Source organism: Notolepis coatsorum (assembly GCF_963971535.1).
Source record: "Notolepis coatsorum genome assembly, chromosome: 19".
NCBI lineage: Eukaryota > Metazoa > Chordata > Actinopteri > Aulopiformes > Paralepididae > Notolepis > Notolepis coatsorum.
Window position 1 is genome coordinate 64,141,406 of NC_140183.1, and position 19,633 is coordinate 64,161,038.

General features: G+C 48.2%; 1 protein-coding gene across 1 annotated transcript in view; it reads right to left on the bottom strand.

Moving 5' to 3' along the window:
• Positions 1-373: 373 nt before the first annotated feature.
• frrs1l (ferric-chelate reductase 1-like) overlaps positions 374-19,633 on the bottom strand; it is a gene marked incomplete at both ends in the record, with an annotated part of 35,910 nt that continues 16,650 nt past the window's right edge. The window contains 2 exons of the mRNA XM_084336148.1: positions 374-546; positions 14,831-15,077. Coding sequence (XP_084192274.1) covers positions 374-546; positions 14,831-15,077 — 420 coding nt within the window. The remainder of the gene's footprint in view (positions 547-14,830; positions 15,078-19,633) is intronic.

Genomic DNA, 19,633 nt, shown 5'->3' on the forward strand with positions numbered 1-19,633 from the left:
ACTCCTATTTGGGTCCGATACTAAAGCTGGACCAAGCTCAACGTTGTTGATGGTACTACAATATTTGTTCATTTATTGGCAAGACCCTCCACATAAGTTCAGTGTAATTAATAGATATGCTCTGAGTCTGTATGTTGTATAATCTATTTAGCCTAGTGTCTGTGCAAAGTGTACCCTTGACCGATGGTGTGACATCAGGCCAAAACCGCAAATAAACTCTTAGAAGTCTTATTGCTGGTTCTCTCTTCTCTTCTCTTCTCTTCTCTTCCATCTCTTCCATCTCTTCCATCTCCTCCTCTCCTCTCCTCTCCTCTCCTCTCCTCTCCTCTCCTCTCCTCTCCTCTCCTCTCCTCTCCTCTTCTTCCGTGCCTGGTTAGGGTGTGCCCATGAGCAGATAGAACGTGAGGGCTACGATGAGGAGCAGGCAGAAGGGAGAGTTGAATGTCTGGTAGGCTGTGGAAGGCATGAAGATGTCCTCGTACTTGTAGATGCTGATCATGTGGTCGCTGACCGGGGGAGCGTCAATGTCGTGTCTTGTGATGGACCCTGTGGGGAAAGGTAGGTCGGCATTAGATGAGAAGGGCAATGACAGAAACAGTAGCCATCATGTGAAAGAAGAAGTAGGACCCCAAATACCCTGTTATGGTTCTAAAGACTTAAATAAATAAATAAATAAATAAATAAATAAATAAATAAATAAATAAATAAATAAATAAATAAATAAATAAATAAATAAATAAATAAATAAATAAATAAATAATGATGAACACAATGTACCCTGGAGTGTATGGGGGCGACAATGCAGGGGGGGGGGACAACAGTGGCTCAGGAGGTAGAGCGGTCATCTGGTAATCGGAAGGTTCCCGGTTCGATTCCCGCTCCTCTCAGGCAGCGCATTGAAGTGTCCTTGAGCAAGACACTTAACCCATAATTGCCCCAGATGAGCAGGTTGGCACCTTGCACGGTCGCCTCTGCCGTCGGTGTGTGAATGTGTGAGTGAATGGGTGAATGTGAGGAACAAAATTGTAAAAGCTGCTATATGAATGCACCATTTACCTTTTTCATTCTGATATAGACCTGTTAGGTCAAAACCTAACCTACATTTACATGTAAATGTAAAACCAATGTTTTTTAGTTTGTTTGTTTATTTTGTACCATGTTGTTTACAATGTGTAAAATAAAGCATTTTTTTACAATTTGACTTTTTTTTGTCTGAATATACCTGCATATAACCCCTCTATATATTCCTATATACACCTGCATATAACCCATAGCTCAGTATGATAGCATGTACAATAATGCTGTACATATCGTATATATATATATTTTTTGATCCACTTTTTCTCCCATTTTCTATATTTTCTCCCATCCCAATTTCGTATCATCCAATTCAACCCTCCCCTGTCATGAACGCTGTTTCTTGCCTCCCACAAGCCAGCTGCAATGTGGACTAAGTCATACATAGCACAAGTCCCCTCCGGTACTTGAGGTAACAGCAGTCGCATCTTTTCACCTGCGCAGCTCGATCTCTCAGTGGCGAGGAGTAACGCGTGGGAGGCTCACGCTGCCCCCGACACTTCCTGATTCTACTGCGCAGGCGCACCAACCGACCTGTAGGAGTCGCTGTCCACAACGCCCGATCCCCACCCATCAGTTTCCCACCCCCTAATACGGCCAATGTGTATTAGTACGGACGACCAGCTAAACTGAAAGCAAATGTGGAGCGCTGGGCTCGAACAGGCAAGCCCAGCGTCTCCAGATTTCGTGGCGAGCGCCTTGCCCACTACGCCACGTAGCCACCCTATATCATATATATATATATACATTTATTCTCACAGTATATATATCTATACACACCTCCTGTCTGTACATAATCCTAGATCTATATCTGTACATATCCTATCCTACTCTTACTTCTTACACTGCTGGCCAGTATGACTACTACCATACTGTCTTTATACCTGTATCACTGTACATATTATACTACAACTCTGTACATACATCTGATTAGCACTACTCAGTAGTACTAATTTGTATATATTTTACCCAGTTTAGTCACATGTACATTGTGCACCTTGCTCTTAGATTTTGCACTCTGGTCGGATGCCAAACTTCATGGTACTGTACTTGTGCTGTATATGACAATAATGTCAATGGTTTGGCCTAGCAATTTTCAGAATTACACAGTGAAACATGACATTTGTCCATAGCTGTAGAACAAGGATAGCCGTATGTGTACATAATCTCCTGGCAATCGGCGGTATAGTGTACGAGTTATGGCTTTTCAAATTGTGAATTTGATTGACTATAGTGCCATTATAGCAACATACCAACTTATGCTTAGGGATGGGTACCTTTCACATTTGAACTGATACCGGTACCGGTACCTGTGAATCGATACCGGTACCCAACGGTACCTTTTTTCGGTACTTTAAAAAAATATATAAAAAAAATAAAAAAAAATATTTTTTATTAATTTTTTTTTTTTTACTTTTTTTTTTTTTTTTTTTTTTACTTTTTTCTTTTCATGTCAACGTTCACACGCACAATATATGCTTACCTAGGATTTGACTTGATTCAACAACAAAGCAGTCGGAGCAATGACAAGCCGAAAACTGTCGAAATTTAATTTACCTACCTCAGTCGTAAAAAAAAATCCAAACTTCAAATAACTACAATTTCGACAGTTTTCGGCTTGTCATTGCTCCAACTGCTTTGTTGTTGAATCAAGTCAAATCCTAGGTAAGCATATATTGTGCGTGTGAACGTTGACATGAAAATAAAAAAGTAAAAAAATAAAAAAATAAAATAAAAAATAAAATTAATAAAAAATATTTTTTTTAAATTTTTTTTATCGGTTTCTCACTTGATTCGATACTCGGTAGTACCGACGTGTTTCGGTTCGGTACCTCAAAAGTACCGAATTCGGTACCCATCCCTACTTATGCTAGCTGCTTGGTCGAAACACATACACACAAACAGAGAGGTGTGGTTTGCGTACTGTTGTTGACTTATTTGAATGTTTAATTTTGGGGACATTGCTTTGATTGACATTCAGTCCCTAGCCTAAACATAACTGTTGTGAAGGGCCAGATTAAAGCTGAGAATCTACATTTATTGTTTTATATACATTGTATATTATTTATATATACACGGTATATCCCTTTAAGCCTGCGTTCGAATCATAGTAATATTCGCTTTCCTTATTGGATAACGCCATCGGCGCCAGACGGCAAGCCCCCAAAGTCAGGTTCAAAGGCGAGTCCGGGCATGTCGTAACATGCCCGGAGACAGCGTATTGATTCGAGACGAGAACTGAGGTTTGGCACTAGATAGCCAATTAAGTATATATGCTGCGGTAGGTGCGAACAGTAGTTGTTCAGCAGTTCGGTAACAGTGAAGTGAGCAGCAGTGCGTCTAACAGAGCGTTGAGAACCATGTGCGAATTGAATAGTAAAAGTGTCAGATTTAATGCAGTAACGTCAAGTTCGACTTAGCTTAATGTGAAGTAAATAGTCGTTAATTTATTGTGTATCGTGCCAACAACAGTTCGTTCGTGTGTAGCATTACCCAGCAGTTCGTTCGTTTAGCTAGTGGACCTTAGCCAGTGCGCGTGGACTAAATACATTTGTACCAGCACACGAGGAGGCCTAGTCGGAGAACCTACTGGACATGTGCACAGGAGAACCGACGGCGGCGATTGCAGAACCAGTATTGGTTGGATTATATTGATTGTGGAACGTATTACCCGGAGAAGAGCATCGTTAATCTCCACTGTCGTTTGGATTTAACCTCGTGAGGATCTACATTCGGGCTGGCCTCATGGACCGAGGCTAGCTGGCTATCATCGTTGCTATCGTGCAATTGGATTACAGTTATTGCTTTTGATGCTGAGCTTTGGATTACAAGGACTGGCTTCTGTACGTGAATCCCCTTCTTCTTCAATTGATCAGACTGAGTATCCGAACATTCCTCTCTCCTCCAGACCTTACAACTCTGGGAGGAACCCATTGTCTCCAAGCGGTACCAGCGTTTCCCTCTATAATTGCCATTATACGCCAGGCGGCGTTAGCCTAGTACCCCATCGTAGGAATCATTCTATTCCCATTGACTTATGCTACTGACCGACTTTATGCCTATTCTTCGCCATACAAGCGCGACCCTAATTCTCATATCTGTAACCAATTATTGCATAATAATAAATACCCTCAAATGATATTTCTTTGTCAGTGCCGTGTTATTATGAGTGTCTACCATATATTAGATGTACTGTCTGGCCAGTAATTAAAGTACATACCTAGCAGTGGTTTAATCTATCACAATCTTTAATACAGTCAGGGTTTTGTAACCCCTCAGTTACAATTGGTCCTTCGAGCCGGAGGGTATCAGTAATCTTTAATATCATATTAATATTGATATGGCCAGCGGTGGACACTCTCCAGACGGCTCTCCCAAACTAGAGCGCCCTCGGCGCAAACGTCAGCCACCTCCATACCTGGAGGACTACGCTTTCGTTTTACCTCCTAGCTTACCTAAAAAGACGTTAAGTACGGATAAAACTGATAGTTTAAGCATGCCCAATCCTATCGACTTGTCGGCCCCACCAGTAGAGACCCCAGTGGGTTCAAACGAAACTGACTTAGCTCACGGGGGGGAACAAGCGGGACATGACGTGACTATACCCCAAGACAGCGCCACCGGGATAGACCCCGGAGCGCCCCAGGATAAAGAAAGCGCCACCGGGATAGACCCCGGAACGCAACCAACCCAAGAGCGCGCACCCGAGACAGACCTCGGCGCGCAACCAAGAGAAGAGTACCGTGCTCAAGAGATGGACCTCGAGGCGCGGCAAGAGAACAGGTCTCCACCAAGCCCTGTCAGCGCCCGATCACCTCCATCAGTGTCATCCCCCAGCGAGGCCGACCAGAGACTAGCGCAAGCCTTAATCGCCACGCTGACAGCTTCAACCGAAAGAGACCGTATCCAGGGTGAGCGCGACCGTCTCCAAGCACAGACACTTAGTGAGCGCGAACACTCTGCAGCGGAACGAGAGCGCCTCCAAGCGCAACAACAGAGTGCACGCGAACAGTCTGCAGTGGAGCGCGAACGTCTCCAAGCACAGACACTTAGTGAGCGCGAACACTCTGCAGCGGAACGAGAGCGCCTCCAAGCGCAACAACAGAACGAAAGAGAACGCATCCGACTGGAAGAGAGTCGCCTCCAGGCTGACGCGGCGATGACCATCAGACTGGAAGAGAGGCGTCTCCAGGCTGAAGAAAACATTCAGCGAGACCGCACCAACGCGCAACGCGATGCCCAGCGCGACGCCGCCAATGCACAGCGCGAAGCGGAGCGAGACCGTCTGCAGGCGCAGATGATAGAACAATTGATCCAGAGGGCGACCCCCCCCCCTCCACACGGAGCTCCCGGAGATCATCACGACACGGGTCTAGGGCACCTTCCCCTACCCGACAAATCTACACGGGACCCGGCCAACAGGAAGAACCTGCCTACGTCGCCGAGCCCCTTCCCCGACCGGTCTATACGGGACCCAGCCAACGGGAAGAACCGGCCTACGTCGTCGAGAGACTAACTAGAAGACTCCAAGACTTAGCGGAGGAAGAGGAGGGACATCAAGCCCACCAGCACGAACCTACTTTGGACCAGGAGGCCCAGTACAGCCCCGACCTCAGCCCTGAGTCACTGCGCTACAAACCCCTGACCCAACTCATGGGTGAGTTTGATGCACAGTCAGCACCGAGGAGCAGCACATGGGGGCCCGGCCTCTGGTACCCACCCAGCACTAACCCACGACCACCCGTACGGGGAGACTCGCCCAGGAGGCCTCTCCCCCTACGCTCATTGGTGTCCCAGCCATCCATGGCGTCTTACCTTGGAACACCGACGTTCCCAGACTTTACGCGCGAGGACAGAGCACAGTACACAGAATTACGCATGTGTTTAGAGACTATAATGTCCGATGTCCACAACGAGTCTTATAAATATGCCATCCTCCTCAAGCATCTCAAGGTGCCCAGAGCGCATAACATAGCGCTGGCATATTCGAACTCAAGAACCCCCTACTCAGATGCTCTGGTGGCCCTCGACGCGCGCTATGGATGCATATGGGATTACGTGATCCAAGAAATACGAGATATCGACCGCCTCCCCCCAGCCAAAGACAATAGAGCACTCGATGACCTCTCTATCAAGGTACAATCCCTTGTGGGGATGCTGGGGTCACAAAGGGAGAAGGGGAGATATGAACTGTATGCAAATTCTAACGTGGAGCGGATACTGGAGAAGCTCCCTCCAGCCCGTCAAGAGCGTTTTCGGCGGCAGAAAGACCACCGTGACCCCAACGGCCCAGAACCATCCCTCCTAGACCTAGCTGATTTCCTCGCCAGGGAGGTCAGCAGTCTACGATTGGACACATTCGTGTGGAGTGGCCCTAGCCCTAGAGATGGACCGCGGAGGTTCAATGACAACCGCCGGTCAGTGACAGTTATGCACCAGGCCGAGTCAGTGCCGCAGCACAAGAACCACAACACCCCCCACGCGAAGGGAAAGTGGAAGATTGCCTGCCAGTACTGTGAAAATGAACATTGGCTGTCTCAATGTGACACCTTCAAGAAGTTGACTGCTGACGAAGTGAGTCAGTGGATCAAAGCGATCCGCCGCTGCTTCCGCTGCGCGCGCAGCCATATGGCAGCTGAGTGCCGCCTGAAGAAAAGATACAGCAAGTGCGATGGCGCCCACCTGGAGATCCTGCACGACAGCAACAAGAGGAGACCCGTACCACAAAGCAGCTCGAGAGTAAATGTCATGTATATAGACCCTGCGAAGAGCGGGAGCTCCCGAGTGCTCTTGAAGGTGGTCCGAGTGCTCCTAAGCTACGAGGACAAGGTCCTGGACACTTACGCCATCCTCGACGATGGGTCGGAAAAGACTCTCCTCCTCGCTTCCGCCGCAGCCCAGTTGGGCCTGCGGGGTACCGAAGAAACAATGACAATCCGTACTATTCGGCGAGACCTAAAGACCATAACGGGTGAAAACGTCTCCTTCACAATAGCAGCGGTCGAGCAGCCCGAGAAGCGGTACAGCATCACTAACGCCTTCACAAACCATGACATAGGTCTGTCACGTTATACCTACCCCATCACACAGCTGACGGAGAAATACGTGCACCTACGTCAACTACCTATACCGCTCATCGACGGCGCCACCCCGACCCTGCTCATAGGATCCGACCACGCAAACCTCATCGTCCCAACGGACCAGGTCCACATCGGGCCCAGAGGCTGCCCAGCAGCGGTCAAGACCCGCCTGGGTTGGACGCTACAAGGCCCCCTCTCCGGGTCTTCCAACCGACCGACAGCCACCCGCTGCCTCTACATGAGGATAAGCGAAGACGACACCACCCTCTTGCAGCACGTCGAGAGACTATGGACATTAGACTCGATGCCCTTTAAGAACGAAAAGAAACTAGTTCGTTCAAAGGAAGACATGTATGCCATAGCTCTCCTCGAGCAGAAGACAAAGAGGGTCGAGGTCGACGGAGTGATGAGATACGCAACTCCACTCTTGAGGCGAGAGGGGATGCCCACCCTCCACGCCTCAAAAGAAGCGACAGAACGCTATCTACTGAACACCGAGCGGCGTCTAGCAAAGGACCCCACTCAAGCCACTGTATACCGCGCTGAGATCGACAAACTGATCACAGCGGGACATATTAAGAAAATTGACAATCAAGAGGCAGACCAGACGACTGAATCCTGGTACGTGCCCCACCACAAGGTCCACCACAACGGCAAGAACTGCATTGTATTCAACTGCAGCTACCAGATCGGACTACAGAACCTGAATAAATTGCTCTTGCCCGGCCCGACACTCGGCCCCTCCCTCCTCGGCGTACTACTACGTTTCCGCCAAGACAAGGTGGCCATCAGCGGCGACATCAAAGGGATGTTCCTGCAGGTGCGACTGATGGAGGAGGACAAGCCCCTGCTGCGGTTCCTGTGGAGAGAGAGGATCAACGATGAACAACCCTCCATCTATCAATGGGAGGTCCTCCCCTTCGGCACCACATGCAGCCCATGCTGTGCTACGTTCGCACTACAAAAGCACGTGAACGAAGACCCTGGAGCTGACGAGGAGGTCAGACAAAGCGTAGAGAGGAGTTTCTACGTGGACAACTGTCTACAAAGCGTATCAACGCCAGAAGAAGCCGAAGCCATCCTACTTAAGCTCCGAGCCTCCCTGATCAAAGGCCTTAGGCAGTGGGCCAGCAGTGACCCTCAAGTACTTCGCAGCCTCTCCCCAGAGACAAAGGCAGCAAGCAGCGAGACCTGGATGGCGACCACCCCAGGTGAAGCACAGGAAATGACATTGGGCCTCGTCTGGCGCTTCAAAACAGACTCGCTCCATTATAAGCACACACCCCTGACCCAGGAGCAGGGAAGGTCGACCCCTCTACCGACCACTCGACGGAGCGTATACAGAACACTCGCAAGCCAATACGACCCGCTGGGGTGTATCCTACCTTACACCACTCGGGCGAAGATGCTCGTGCGAGAACTGTGGGACAAGGAGCAGGGCTGGGACGACCCCATACCCGACCACCTAGCTTCCACCTGGAGAGAGTGGGAGAGAGAACTCAGCTCGCTCCAAAATGTGAACATTCGCCGGAGCTACTTCCCACCCACAGTGCGGCTGGAGACGTGTCAGATGGACCTACACGTCTTCAGTGACGCCTCGGAAGTAGCCTACGGTTCGGTGGCTTACTTGCGAGCCCGAGAGGAGGGAGGAGAAGTACACACAGCTTTCGTCCTGGCTCGCTCAAGAATAGCCCCCCGCAAGCAACAATCTATCCTGCGTCTAGAGCTCTGCGCAGCTCTGGTAGGCGCGCAACTCGCCACGCTGATACAACGTGAACTCACCATAACGGTGCAAAAGACAATCTTGTGGTCAGACTCCATGACTGTACTCACATGGATCCAGTCCGATTCTTGTAGATACAAAGTCTTCGTGGGAGTCAGAGTCACCGAGATTCAAGACTTGGTAGGATCAGCGTGCTGGGGGTACGTTGACACCAAGCAAAACCCAGCAGATGTCATCACACGGGGGATGTCTCTAGACGACCTCACACGTCCCAACATTTACAGTGACGGTTCTGAGTTCCTCAAGCTCCCGGAGGAGGAGTGGCCTACCCCCACACCACGGGAGGCTAGTCAAGAGGAGGCAGAGATCAAGAAGTCTATGTTCTGCGGGCTGACGCACGTCCCAGCCCCCACGGACCCTAACATAGACGACTGTTTAACCTTTGAGAGTGCTCAGATAAAGACATTCTTGTGGCACCACCCTGAGCTCCCCCCACCACCGACATTGACGCATCGAACTACGCAGAGGCAGAACTCCTTCTGCTACAGCGAGCCCAAAGAGACTCATTTCCAGATGAGCTAGACTGCCTGCAGGGAAAAAAGCCAATCCCTTCAGACAGCCGACTGCTCACCTTGGCCCCCGAGCTCGACACCCATGAACTCATCAGGGTGGGTGGTCGTCTGCGACGGGCCCCGGACTTAACGGATGACGTCCTATCGTCCTCAACAGCCGACACAAGGTCACCGAGCTTATCATAAAGAAGTACGACGAGGATGTGCACCACGCTGGGGCAGAGAGAGTCTTCGCTGAGATCCGACGCCGTTACTGGATACTGCAAGGGAGAGAAGCAGTACGTTGCTTCCAACGGACTTGTCTAGACTGTCGCAAGTGGCGAGCACAGCCCAGTATACCTATGATGGCCGACCTGCCTCCCTGCCGCCTCCGACTCGGCGAGAAGCCCTTTCACTCCACGGGCGTGGACTGCTTCGGCCCGCTCTACGTCAAGAAAGGAAGAGGGACAGAGAAGAGGTGGGGCATTGTATACAAGTGTATGACCACACGAGCTGTGCATATAGAACTCCTTCAGACCATAAGTACGGATTCATTCCTCATGTCCTTCCGGAGATTTATATCAAGAAAAGGAAAACCATCTGCGTTGTTGTCTGATCAAGGGACAAACTTCAAAGGCGGAGAAAGAGAGCTGAGAGAGAGTTTCCAGGCCATGGGCCCAGAACTTAAGACCCACCTCGCTCCCTATCAGGTCGAATTCCAGTTCAACCCCCCGAACGCCCCTCATTTCGGGTGAACCTGGGAAAGAGAAGTCCGTTCTATAAAGACAGCTCTGTACGCCGTGCTTGGGGCCCAGACCGTGGCGGAAGAAGTCCTCACGACAGTCCTCACGGAGATCGAGGGCGTATTGAACTCGAAGCCCCTCGGTTACGTCTCAAGTGATGTAGCAGACTTCGACCCAGTCACCCCAAACTCTCTCTTGATGGGGCGGCTGGACCCTGCCCTTCCACAGGCGGTGTACAGACCTGAAGAAGCGAACGGCCGAAGAATGTGGAGATACAGTCAGGTATTGGCTGACCAGTTTTGGAACAGTTTCCTCCTCCACTACCTACCGTCCCTCCAAGCCCGTCAGAAGTGGGTGAAGGACAGGGACAACCTGAAAGTGGACACAGTCGTTATGATCATAGACCAGTCACTACCCCGAGCTATGTGGCCGGCCGGCCGCGTAAGCAAAGTGATCACTGGTGCCGATGGGAAGGTCAGAGCGGCAGAAGTCATAGTCCAAGGGCGGACCTACACCCGACCCGTGGCGAGGCTGATAGAGTTGCCGGAGATCCCTGACTCCCTTGATGACGACCATGACCCACTGACTTTGTAGATTGCCCTACTCCTCACAACAGATATTGAGCAGTTGACTGGACTATTAATCTGTCTCCCTTAACTAATTAGGTGCGGACTAATTAGGAGGCGGCTGTTGTGAAGGGCCAGATTAAAGCTGAGAATCTACATTTATTGTTTTATATACATTGTATATTATTTATATATACACGGTATATCCCTTTAAGCCTGCGTTCGAATCATAGTAATATTCGCTTTCCTTATTGGATAACGCCATCGGCGCCAGACCGCAAGCCCCCAAAGTCAGGTTCAAAGGCGAGTCCGGGCATGTCGTAACATGCCCGGAGACAGCGTATTGATTCGAGACGAGAACTGAGGTTTGGCACTAGATAGCCAATTGCCAATTAAGTATATATGCTGCGGCAGGTGCGAACAGTAGTTGTTCAGCAGTTCGGTAACAGTGAAGTGAGCAGCAGTGCGTCTAACAGAGCGTTAAGAACCATGTGCGAATTGAATAGTAAAAGTGTCAGATTTAATGCAGTAACGTCAAGTTCGACTTAGCTTAATGTGAAGTAAATAGTCATTAATTTATTGTGTATCGTGCCAACAACAGTTCGTTCGTGTGTAGCATTACCCAGCAGTTCGTTCGTTTAGCTAGTGGACCTTAGCCAGTGCGCGTGGACTAAATACATTGGTACCAGCACACGAGGAGGCCTAGTCGGAGAACCTACTGGACATGTGCACAGGAGAACCGACGGCGGCGATTGCAGAACCAGTATTGGTTGGATTATATTGATTGTGGAACGTATTACCCGGAGAAGAGCATCGTTAATCTCCACTGTCGTTTGGATTTAACCTCGTGAGGATCTACATTCGGGCTGGCCTCATGGACCGAGGCTAGCTGGCTATCATCGTTGCTATCGTGCAATTGGATTACAGTTATTGCTTTTGATGCTGAGCTTTGGATTACAAGGACTGGCTTCTGTACGTGAATCCCCTTCTTCTTCAATTGATCAGACTGAGTATCCGAACATTCCTCTCTCCTCCAGACCTTACAACTCTGGGAGGAACCCATTGTCTCCAAGCGGTACCAGCGTTGCCCTCTATAATTGCCATTATACGCCAGGCGGCGTTAGCCTAGTACCCCATCGTAGGAATCATTCTATTCCCATTGACTTATGCTACTGACCGACTTTATGCCTATTCTTCGCCATACAAGCCCTAATTCTCATATCTGTAACCAATTATTGCATAATAATAAATACCCTCAAATGATATTTCTTTGTCAGTGCCGTGTTATTATGAGTGTCTACCATATATTAGATGTACTGTCTGGCCAGTAATTAAAGTACATACCTAGCAGTGGTTTAATCTATCACAATCTTTAATACAGTCAGGGTTTTGTAACCCCTCAGTTACAATAACCATAATACATGCCTAACCCTAGACCTTAACCTTAACCACTGACCCAGCTTCTACAAAATTGAGGACAGTGTTTTTGTCCCCAAATTTGACAAGTTGTCGCCAATCAACTTGGCCGGTAGCAGGGGCGTAATTATGGGGGGGGGGGGGGACATGTCCCCTGCATGTTTTCAGAAGGCAGTTATTGTCCCCGCACTTTTTTACCGTCCAAAACAATGTTACACGATAATAAACGGTGACGCGATGCTGCACTTGGACCACACGGAAAACGGCTGCTTGTTCCATCTCTGAACAAGCGGCACAGTGGTGTAGTGGTTAACACTGTCGCCTTACAGCAAGAAGGTCCAGGGTTCGATTCCCGCTTGGGGACCAGGTTTCCATGATGCCAGGTACTCAGGTGGGGTATCTCCCAGGCCTTTCTGTGTGGAGTTTGCATGTTCTCCCCGTGCTCGCAAGGGTTTCCCCCGATAAGATAAACCCAATGGAAAAACATGCACAACAGATCGCTAACGCTGTGGCGTCCTTGACGAAGACGGACAGGAGCACTTGGATTGGTCCCCGGGGCGCGGCTCACGTTGACGCCCTATCTGCTCCCGGCTGCCCATGGGGGGAAGGACAACGGGATGGGAAAAGTGCAGAGAGAGACATTTCATCGGCGACTCAGTGCATGTGTGTGTGTGTTCCTTTGGGTCGCCCATCTCGCGTGTGTGTGTGTTAAAACTGCATGACAAATAAAGACTTCTAGTCTAACAATTATGAGCTCAGGTCTCTGAGACTCTGAAGACCTGAGCCATTGTCATGCAAAGACAGGTAGCCAGGTGAGCACCCGGCGAGGGACGAGTCGCATTTCTGTGTGCACACGCTAAGTACCGACCACAGCTGTCTTTGCATAACAACAGCCATGTCGTCAGGTGTGCTCAAATACATAGCACCAGGCATGCGTTCTTCATGGGACGGTGCAACCCCAGATAAGTACTCGCTATTTGCATATCAATAGCGCCGGTCGTCAGGTGTGTTAAATACGTTCTCAGATACATTCACACCTAACTTGTTGTGAATGACATGTGTTACATTCCATTCGTAGAGGCAATTAGGCACTGTCTTTAGTCTATGCTCAAGCGAGGGGACATTAAATGCGCATTCGCGGGAGCGCGCGCACGCGCCGGGAGTGCACGTGCACGTGGAACCCCAGATGATTTCAATAACGCACCACTGCATAGCACCCCTCCCCTCAAAGTTTGGTGTGAAACTGTGAACGATGGTCTGTGTGACTGCCATGAAATGCAACAGCATTGCTTGGTGTCTGTGAAATATCTGTCTATGACCTCGTTGTATTTAACACATTGAGTGCCACGCCCCTTCCGAGAAGTGACCACTTCCGTGCCATCCATTAAACCCATGTAAACGTAGTTGTACTTTGTAGACCTAAACCTATATTTTATAGTATAGCTATGGGTCTAATAACGCCATCGAGTCTCATTGAGCTGCTTCTTGTCAACGTGCAAAAAACGGATTCTTTTTTCATCCGAACATTTCCGTTTTATACCGTTTTGAATATGAACATAGTCCGGCCGCTTCTGAGCAATTCCAGGGAAAAGACACGAAAACAGGGTTTTTGTGTAATTCAATAAACATGTTGTAATTTTTCACCTGATTATCGGATCTTCCTGAAATCAACGCTAGATCATCACTATTATCCTTTGTCGTGCACGCATGCAATGTGATTTAGACCGGCGCCCCCCCCCCCCCCCCCTCCTGCAACCCAACGGAAAACAACCAAACAGCTATAACACAGATAGCTTCAATCGCAGTATAAATAAATATCAGATCAACGCAAGCTTTCATATATGGTGTCCTTACCTGGTCTCTGAAGTAATGAAATAAAAATAATACAATAATCTCATCGCCATTCCAGTTATCCACAGCGATCGTGCCTCCGACGTTGAAGGACATTGCTCTTCAACGGGCGGGCGGGGTCAGTAGTCCAAAGCATCCCTACAAGCGTGTGTTTTGCCGGAGTGTTTAGGACCCGCCCCCATGCCGCAGCTTGGTAGAGAAAATAAACCAACCCGTTTTTAACGGGGTGCATTACTGGCCGAAGGCGTTAGAGGGCGGTATAATACCGTCTGCCAGTTCAGACACACTCAGAACAGTATGCACAAGGTGCCCCGCTGAATTATGAATGGCAATAGATAATAAAAGAAATACCGTCGGGCGACAGAAACGTAGGTCTAAGTGAACGGCAGTCAATGTGTTAAAAGCCTCTAGGCTGTTGTTTTATACATTGTAGATAATAAATAGCGCGATATCTTTCTCTCTCTCTCTCTCTCTCTGTGTCTCTCTCTGTGTGTGTGTCTCTCTCTCTCTCTCTCTCTCTCTCTCTCTCTCTCACACACACAACGCAGTATGCACGTTCCGAGACTCGCGCGGCTATTGCTATACTATTGTTCAATTGATATTTCTTTTTAAATCTACGAAGGGGGGGGTGGACGCCCCCTTTACCCCCCCAACCCCTACCCCCCGCAACAGCCACCCTCTGCCACTGTCCACGCCCCCAAATGTGTCCCACCCACCATTGAAAACAAAATTACGCCCTTGGCCGGTAGTCTGAAATGCGTCCCTGGTTTTGGGCTAAGTCAGAAACTCACACACGCACATGTGCACACACACACACGCTCACCTTGTATGGCGGGTCCCCAGGCAAACAGATAGAACCACGACAGATGTAAGTCCACCAGTGTCTCCTCTCTGGGGACATACAGTGGGCGCTTGAAGCGGCACGTCACCCTGTTGTTCTCGAAGACGCCCTCCTCGTCCCTGGCCGGGTTCCTCTTGATCTCCTTGGCCCACTGGCCCACGTTGTAGAAGTGATGGATGCGCACGCGTCCGTTGTCGTCATGGACGCAGCCCATGACATCATCTCCTCCCTGAGGAATGGAGGGGTGAGAAAGGGGTCAAGATACGAGGGGGTTCATTCCAATGGTGGTAAAGTAGTATGTCTTTTTTACTCAAGTACTGTACTAAAGCACAATTTCGGGCTACGTACTTTAATTTTAGGGAACTTTATACTTTTACTCAATATTCAAATAAAATATTGTACTTTTTACTCCACTACATTTATCTGAACCCACTAGTTACTTTGAAGAAAAATATTTAGCATTTCTTGAACATGGCAAGAAATTATGAACATTTGAAGCCTGTCAACTTCAAGAGGACGTAATCAGAGCAGCATAACATACGGTTATCCTATAACCATAGTTATATGAGTATAGCGAGCGCTCTGCGCTCAAGTGGAACATATCCTATATCGTCTAATACTGAATACATTTCTTCACATGTACACACCCATCCGCCTGGCCACACCCCCACCCGCTCCTCTACATAAGCGGGGATGTGGCCATACTAACAGCTCCTTCCCAAGTCTTTCACCACCGTAGGCGAAGACCACGGGGTCCTCAGTGAGTCCAGCGCAGAGCGCTCGCTATACTCATATAATTAAGCATTACATCACACGCAGGAGTGGTTTGTGAACAATAAACCATGCCTAGGGGTGGTCGTTAGACCCCCCTAGGCATGGTTTATTGTTCACAAATCACGACTGCAAGTGGTGTAAAGCTTTTATACAACTGCCACATTCATCCAACCTTATTTCTATACAATAAACACACATTAATCGAAGATTTATTGAAAAAACCATCCGCCAGAAAAAGTAGTTCCCACAACTACAAAAAAGACAATTTGCCTCCATGTGGAAGCAGATCGGAAGTGCATCCAACCAACTAACACATCCAACTGTGTATTATTGGAATGATTGAGAGAAGTTGCCTCATGTGGAAGCAGCTTGAAGTGCATCCAACCAACTAACACATCCAACTGTGTATTATTGGAATGATTGATTGAAAATTGTATTACCAGATGCAGAATGGGTACAATACAGTACGGCTCAATACACACAATTGTTAAGGGAATGCAGACCTACTTTCCATAGAACTTCATTCTTAGATGCTTCTATAGAAAGTAGGTAAAACAAATTAAAACGTTTTCTTTGCCCTATAGGAAAAAAAACGTTTTCTTCGCCCTATTCTTTTATTTATTTTTTTAAACCTACTGTAGAGGGCCTAAACTTAACCAGTTGGAAACCAAGCGTACAGTAATAAAATTAGCAATCAATCAATCAATCAACTCAATAGGCCATGCTCACTTAGAACAGCGCAGCACCCAGCTCTCTCTCAGTCTGACTATCCCCCGCGTTGCAGGCAGAGTGTGTGTGTGTGTGTGTGTGTGCGTGTGTGTGCGTGTGTGTGTGCGTGTGTGTGTGTGTGTGTGGGGGGGTGTGTGGCGGTGGGTGGAGACTAGAGCGAGCGCTGACAGTCGAAAGGAAAAAAAAATTGAAAAAAAAATTGAAAATGAATCAATCAATCAATCCGCGATTTTTCTTTTGTTACAGAATGATTCAAGACCCATCAATTACATCATCCAATATTGTTTAAACGACTAAGACATTCGCTGTGACAGAATCGCTTGATATTTAGTCGTTTAGTCGCTATCAACATATCCATTTGTAAAGATTATTGTCCACCTTCTTGTGATCCGGCGGATTGATGTGATGTGATTCGGTTGTGGGCGGGTCCTGGGCCAGCAAGCGTGGACTGATCGCAATACATACGTGTAAATGGACTGTTTCAGCCAATCAGAATCGAGAAATTTGCATGCCGTTGTATAACTATGGTTATAGGATAACCGTATGTTATATAGCGTATAGCTTACGCTCTGCGCTCAAGTGGAACACAGGAGCTGAGCAGAGCGGAAGCTCGACAAATGTACCCGCTGAGGCACCCCACAACCATCAGAACCGGGGAGGACCCGAGCCCCCGGACCCCCCTAGTGGAGGACGGGAGGGAATCGGATCCGACTGTGCGAAGAGGGTTTAGCAACTCAAACGCACAGGGTGAGCAAATCGTGGAACTTACCTTCCCACAGAAGAACCCACGACTACACAGGCGCGCAACCCACATGCCACTAGGGAAACGAACGGGAAGAGAAAAAAAAACTGTTACAACCCCTAATATCACGGGATCAAGGTCAAGAACCCAACCCTGTGGCAAGGCCGTAGCAGCGGAGCGAGAAGGAGGACCCAGCCCCAGGAAGGGTCAGGACCCCCCGGAAAAAGGGGGCCTGGTGAGGCCAACGACGCCGCAGCATCGAGACCCCACCAGGCGGTCACTAGTGACACCACCCCCCACATCGCCAGCATATCGGACAGGGCCCATCCAAGAGCAGGCCCTTCCCCCCTACAGCACGCCGCCCTGAAGCACTCAAAGAGGCTACACCCCCACAGCGGGACCAGGCAGCGCACCGGGGAGACAACCCCGAAAGAGGTTGATCCCTCAATCCAGGCAACAGGTCAAAAGGACTTACATCAAAATATCAGAATGTTTAATAAAAATGTCCACGGCACTGGCCATCCTCTCAGTCACGAGAGCATGCACTTGCAATTCGCAAATATGCTGCGCATATCACTGTCAAACGGTGCGCGTCTCGTGCCACTGACTGTCGGTCGCTTAGCCTTAATTGACAGACCCGCGAAAATATCAGATGTTTAATAAAAATTCCCACGGTACTGCTACTGGCCATCCTCAGTGCGCGTGGGAGCTTGCGCAAAATCACCCATATGTTTCCACGTCGCGCACGGCACTTCTCGTCTCACCGGCTCACACCAGATTACAATACACTGGTGAACTGCATGCAATGCCAGTCTTCCCACAACAAAGACACCAGATGTTGTCAGTGGCAACATGGCAGTGCCATGGCAAAGTTAAATACAATATTTAAATAATAAATACGATTGGACTGAAACACTGGATTGCATGCTTGGACTGAAACACTGTCTTTAACACATTGACGACCAGCGTGTCGCGCAGATCTATAGGCCAGAGGACAGAGGTTTGTCAACAAACCGATGTACTTTCTAACAGCTATATATATACTTTATAGTATTGCTATCTCCATTCTCATTGTCACTTGAGTGCATAAACCGTGCCTTCATAATGGCTTAAAGAAAATAAAAATCCATCGGTTGGTTGTCATTTTATAGCGCCGTGAATATAAGGTTTATCGCAGTTTTCGCCTAGTCTTTTTTCTGGGGAGCTAGATAATAGGCTAAAGGCTAGTCACGTTATATCAAACGCCATTTCTGCTGTATATATACGAATGAAATAAAACAAACTGCGTAGCATCCGGACTATTACAGAACATCTATGGATGAAATGGGGGCGGCGGGCGACGCCGATCACTATTATTGATTAGCAATACAGTGTGCGTTCAATCAGCCATTTTCACTGATCGATCACGTTAGGTTTTAAAACAATGTCCAATCCAGCTGTAATTTGGGGGAATAGTATCCTACCGTCAGGCCATGTGATCGCCGGCAGCATTTCGTCAGTAGTCATCGGAATCTGGTAGATCGATATGTCCATTGGCTAATCATAAATCCCATTATTCCAGGCTGAAATCTGCGTTCGGTAACGGGATCAAAGGTGGAGGGTGTTCGTTTGGAACCGAGGCTCATATGAAACGCCCACAGACAGTAATTTTTTTTTTTTTACAATCGCCCTCAATGATACTGCAGTGGAGCGATGGCGCCCCTAAGCGGATCTGACCGGTATTGCATGTTTCGAAAATCAAATATGTGGGTAGGTCCTGCAAGTCGATCGCGGACGTTAATAGCGTTATTAATATGGAATAAAACAATAACAACTTGCCACGTGTTAACTCGTGGCTCTGGTCCACAACGCATGGCACCGAAACACGAGTTAACTCGTGGCTGGTCCCTATAGTGTTAAGGTTCGGTCGCTTGATTTCCTCTGGGAAATACTTTTTAAACCGTTCAAGAAGAGCTTGGAGGTGAGTTGTTATAGACATCTTCACTGTGTTCACACTCAGTTCATTTTCCTCCATAAATTAATTAAGCTCTGGAAATCCAGCCCATTTCTACTCCAGCGCCTGAGTTTCCTCGTGAACGCTTGTATTTTATCATTGAGCGACAGGATGGTTGTGTTTTCACCTTGTAGTGACAGATTAAGTCCATTCATTTTAACAAATATGCAAGACAAATATGCTAGCCCTGTTATCCAGTCGGGATCGGAAAGGTGGGCACTGGGCAGCGAGCTGGGACGCATTCTGTCAGAAACAAGCGCACCTCATCCCGCAGCTAAAACAGGTGTTGCGCGCGACTTGCATTATGTAGGACAAAGGAAATCCATAGGCTGAATATGATTTATTATCATCATTTTAGGTCTATTATTTTACATTTTAAAAGCATTTCTTTTATCAGTTTAATGTATTTTAATTGTTTTAACACACACACACACATGCACACACACAGTATTAAAATAAGAAAGGTGTTTCAATATTGTTATTGTTTTGGTTGTTTTGTTGTTACCTGTTGGTCTAATATAGGGAATATCTGTATAAGTGCTATTTG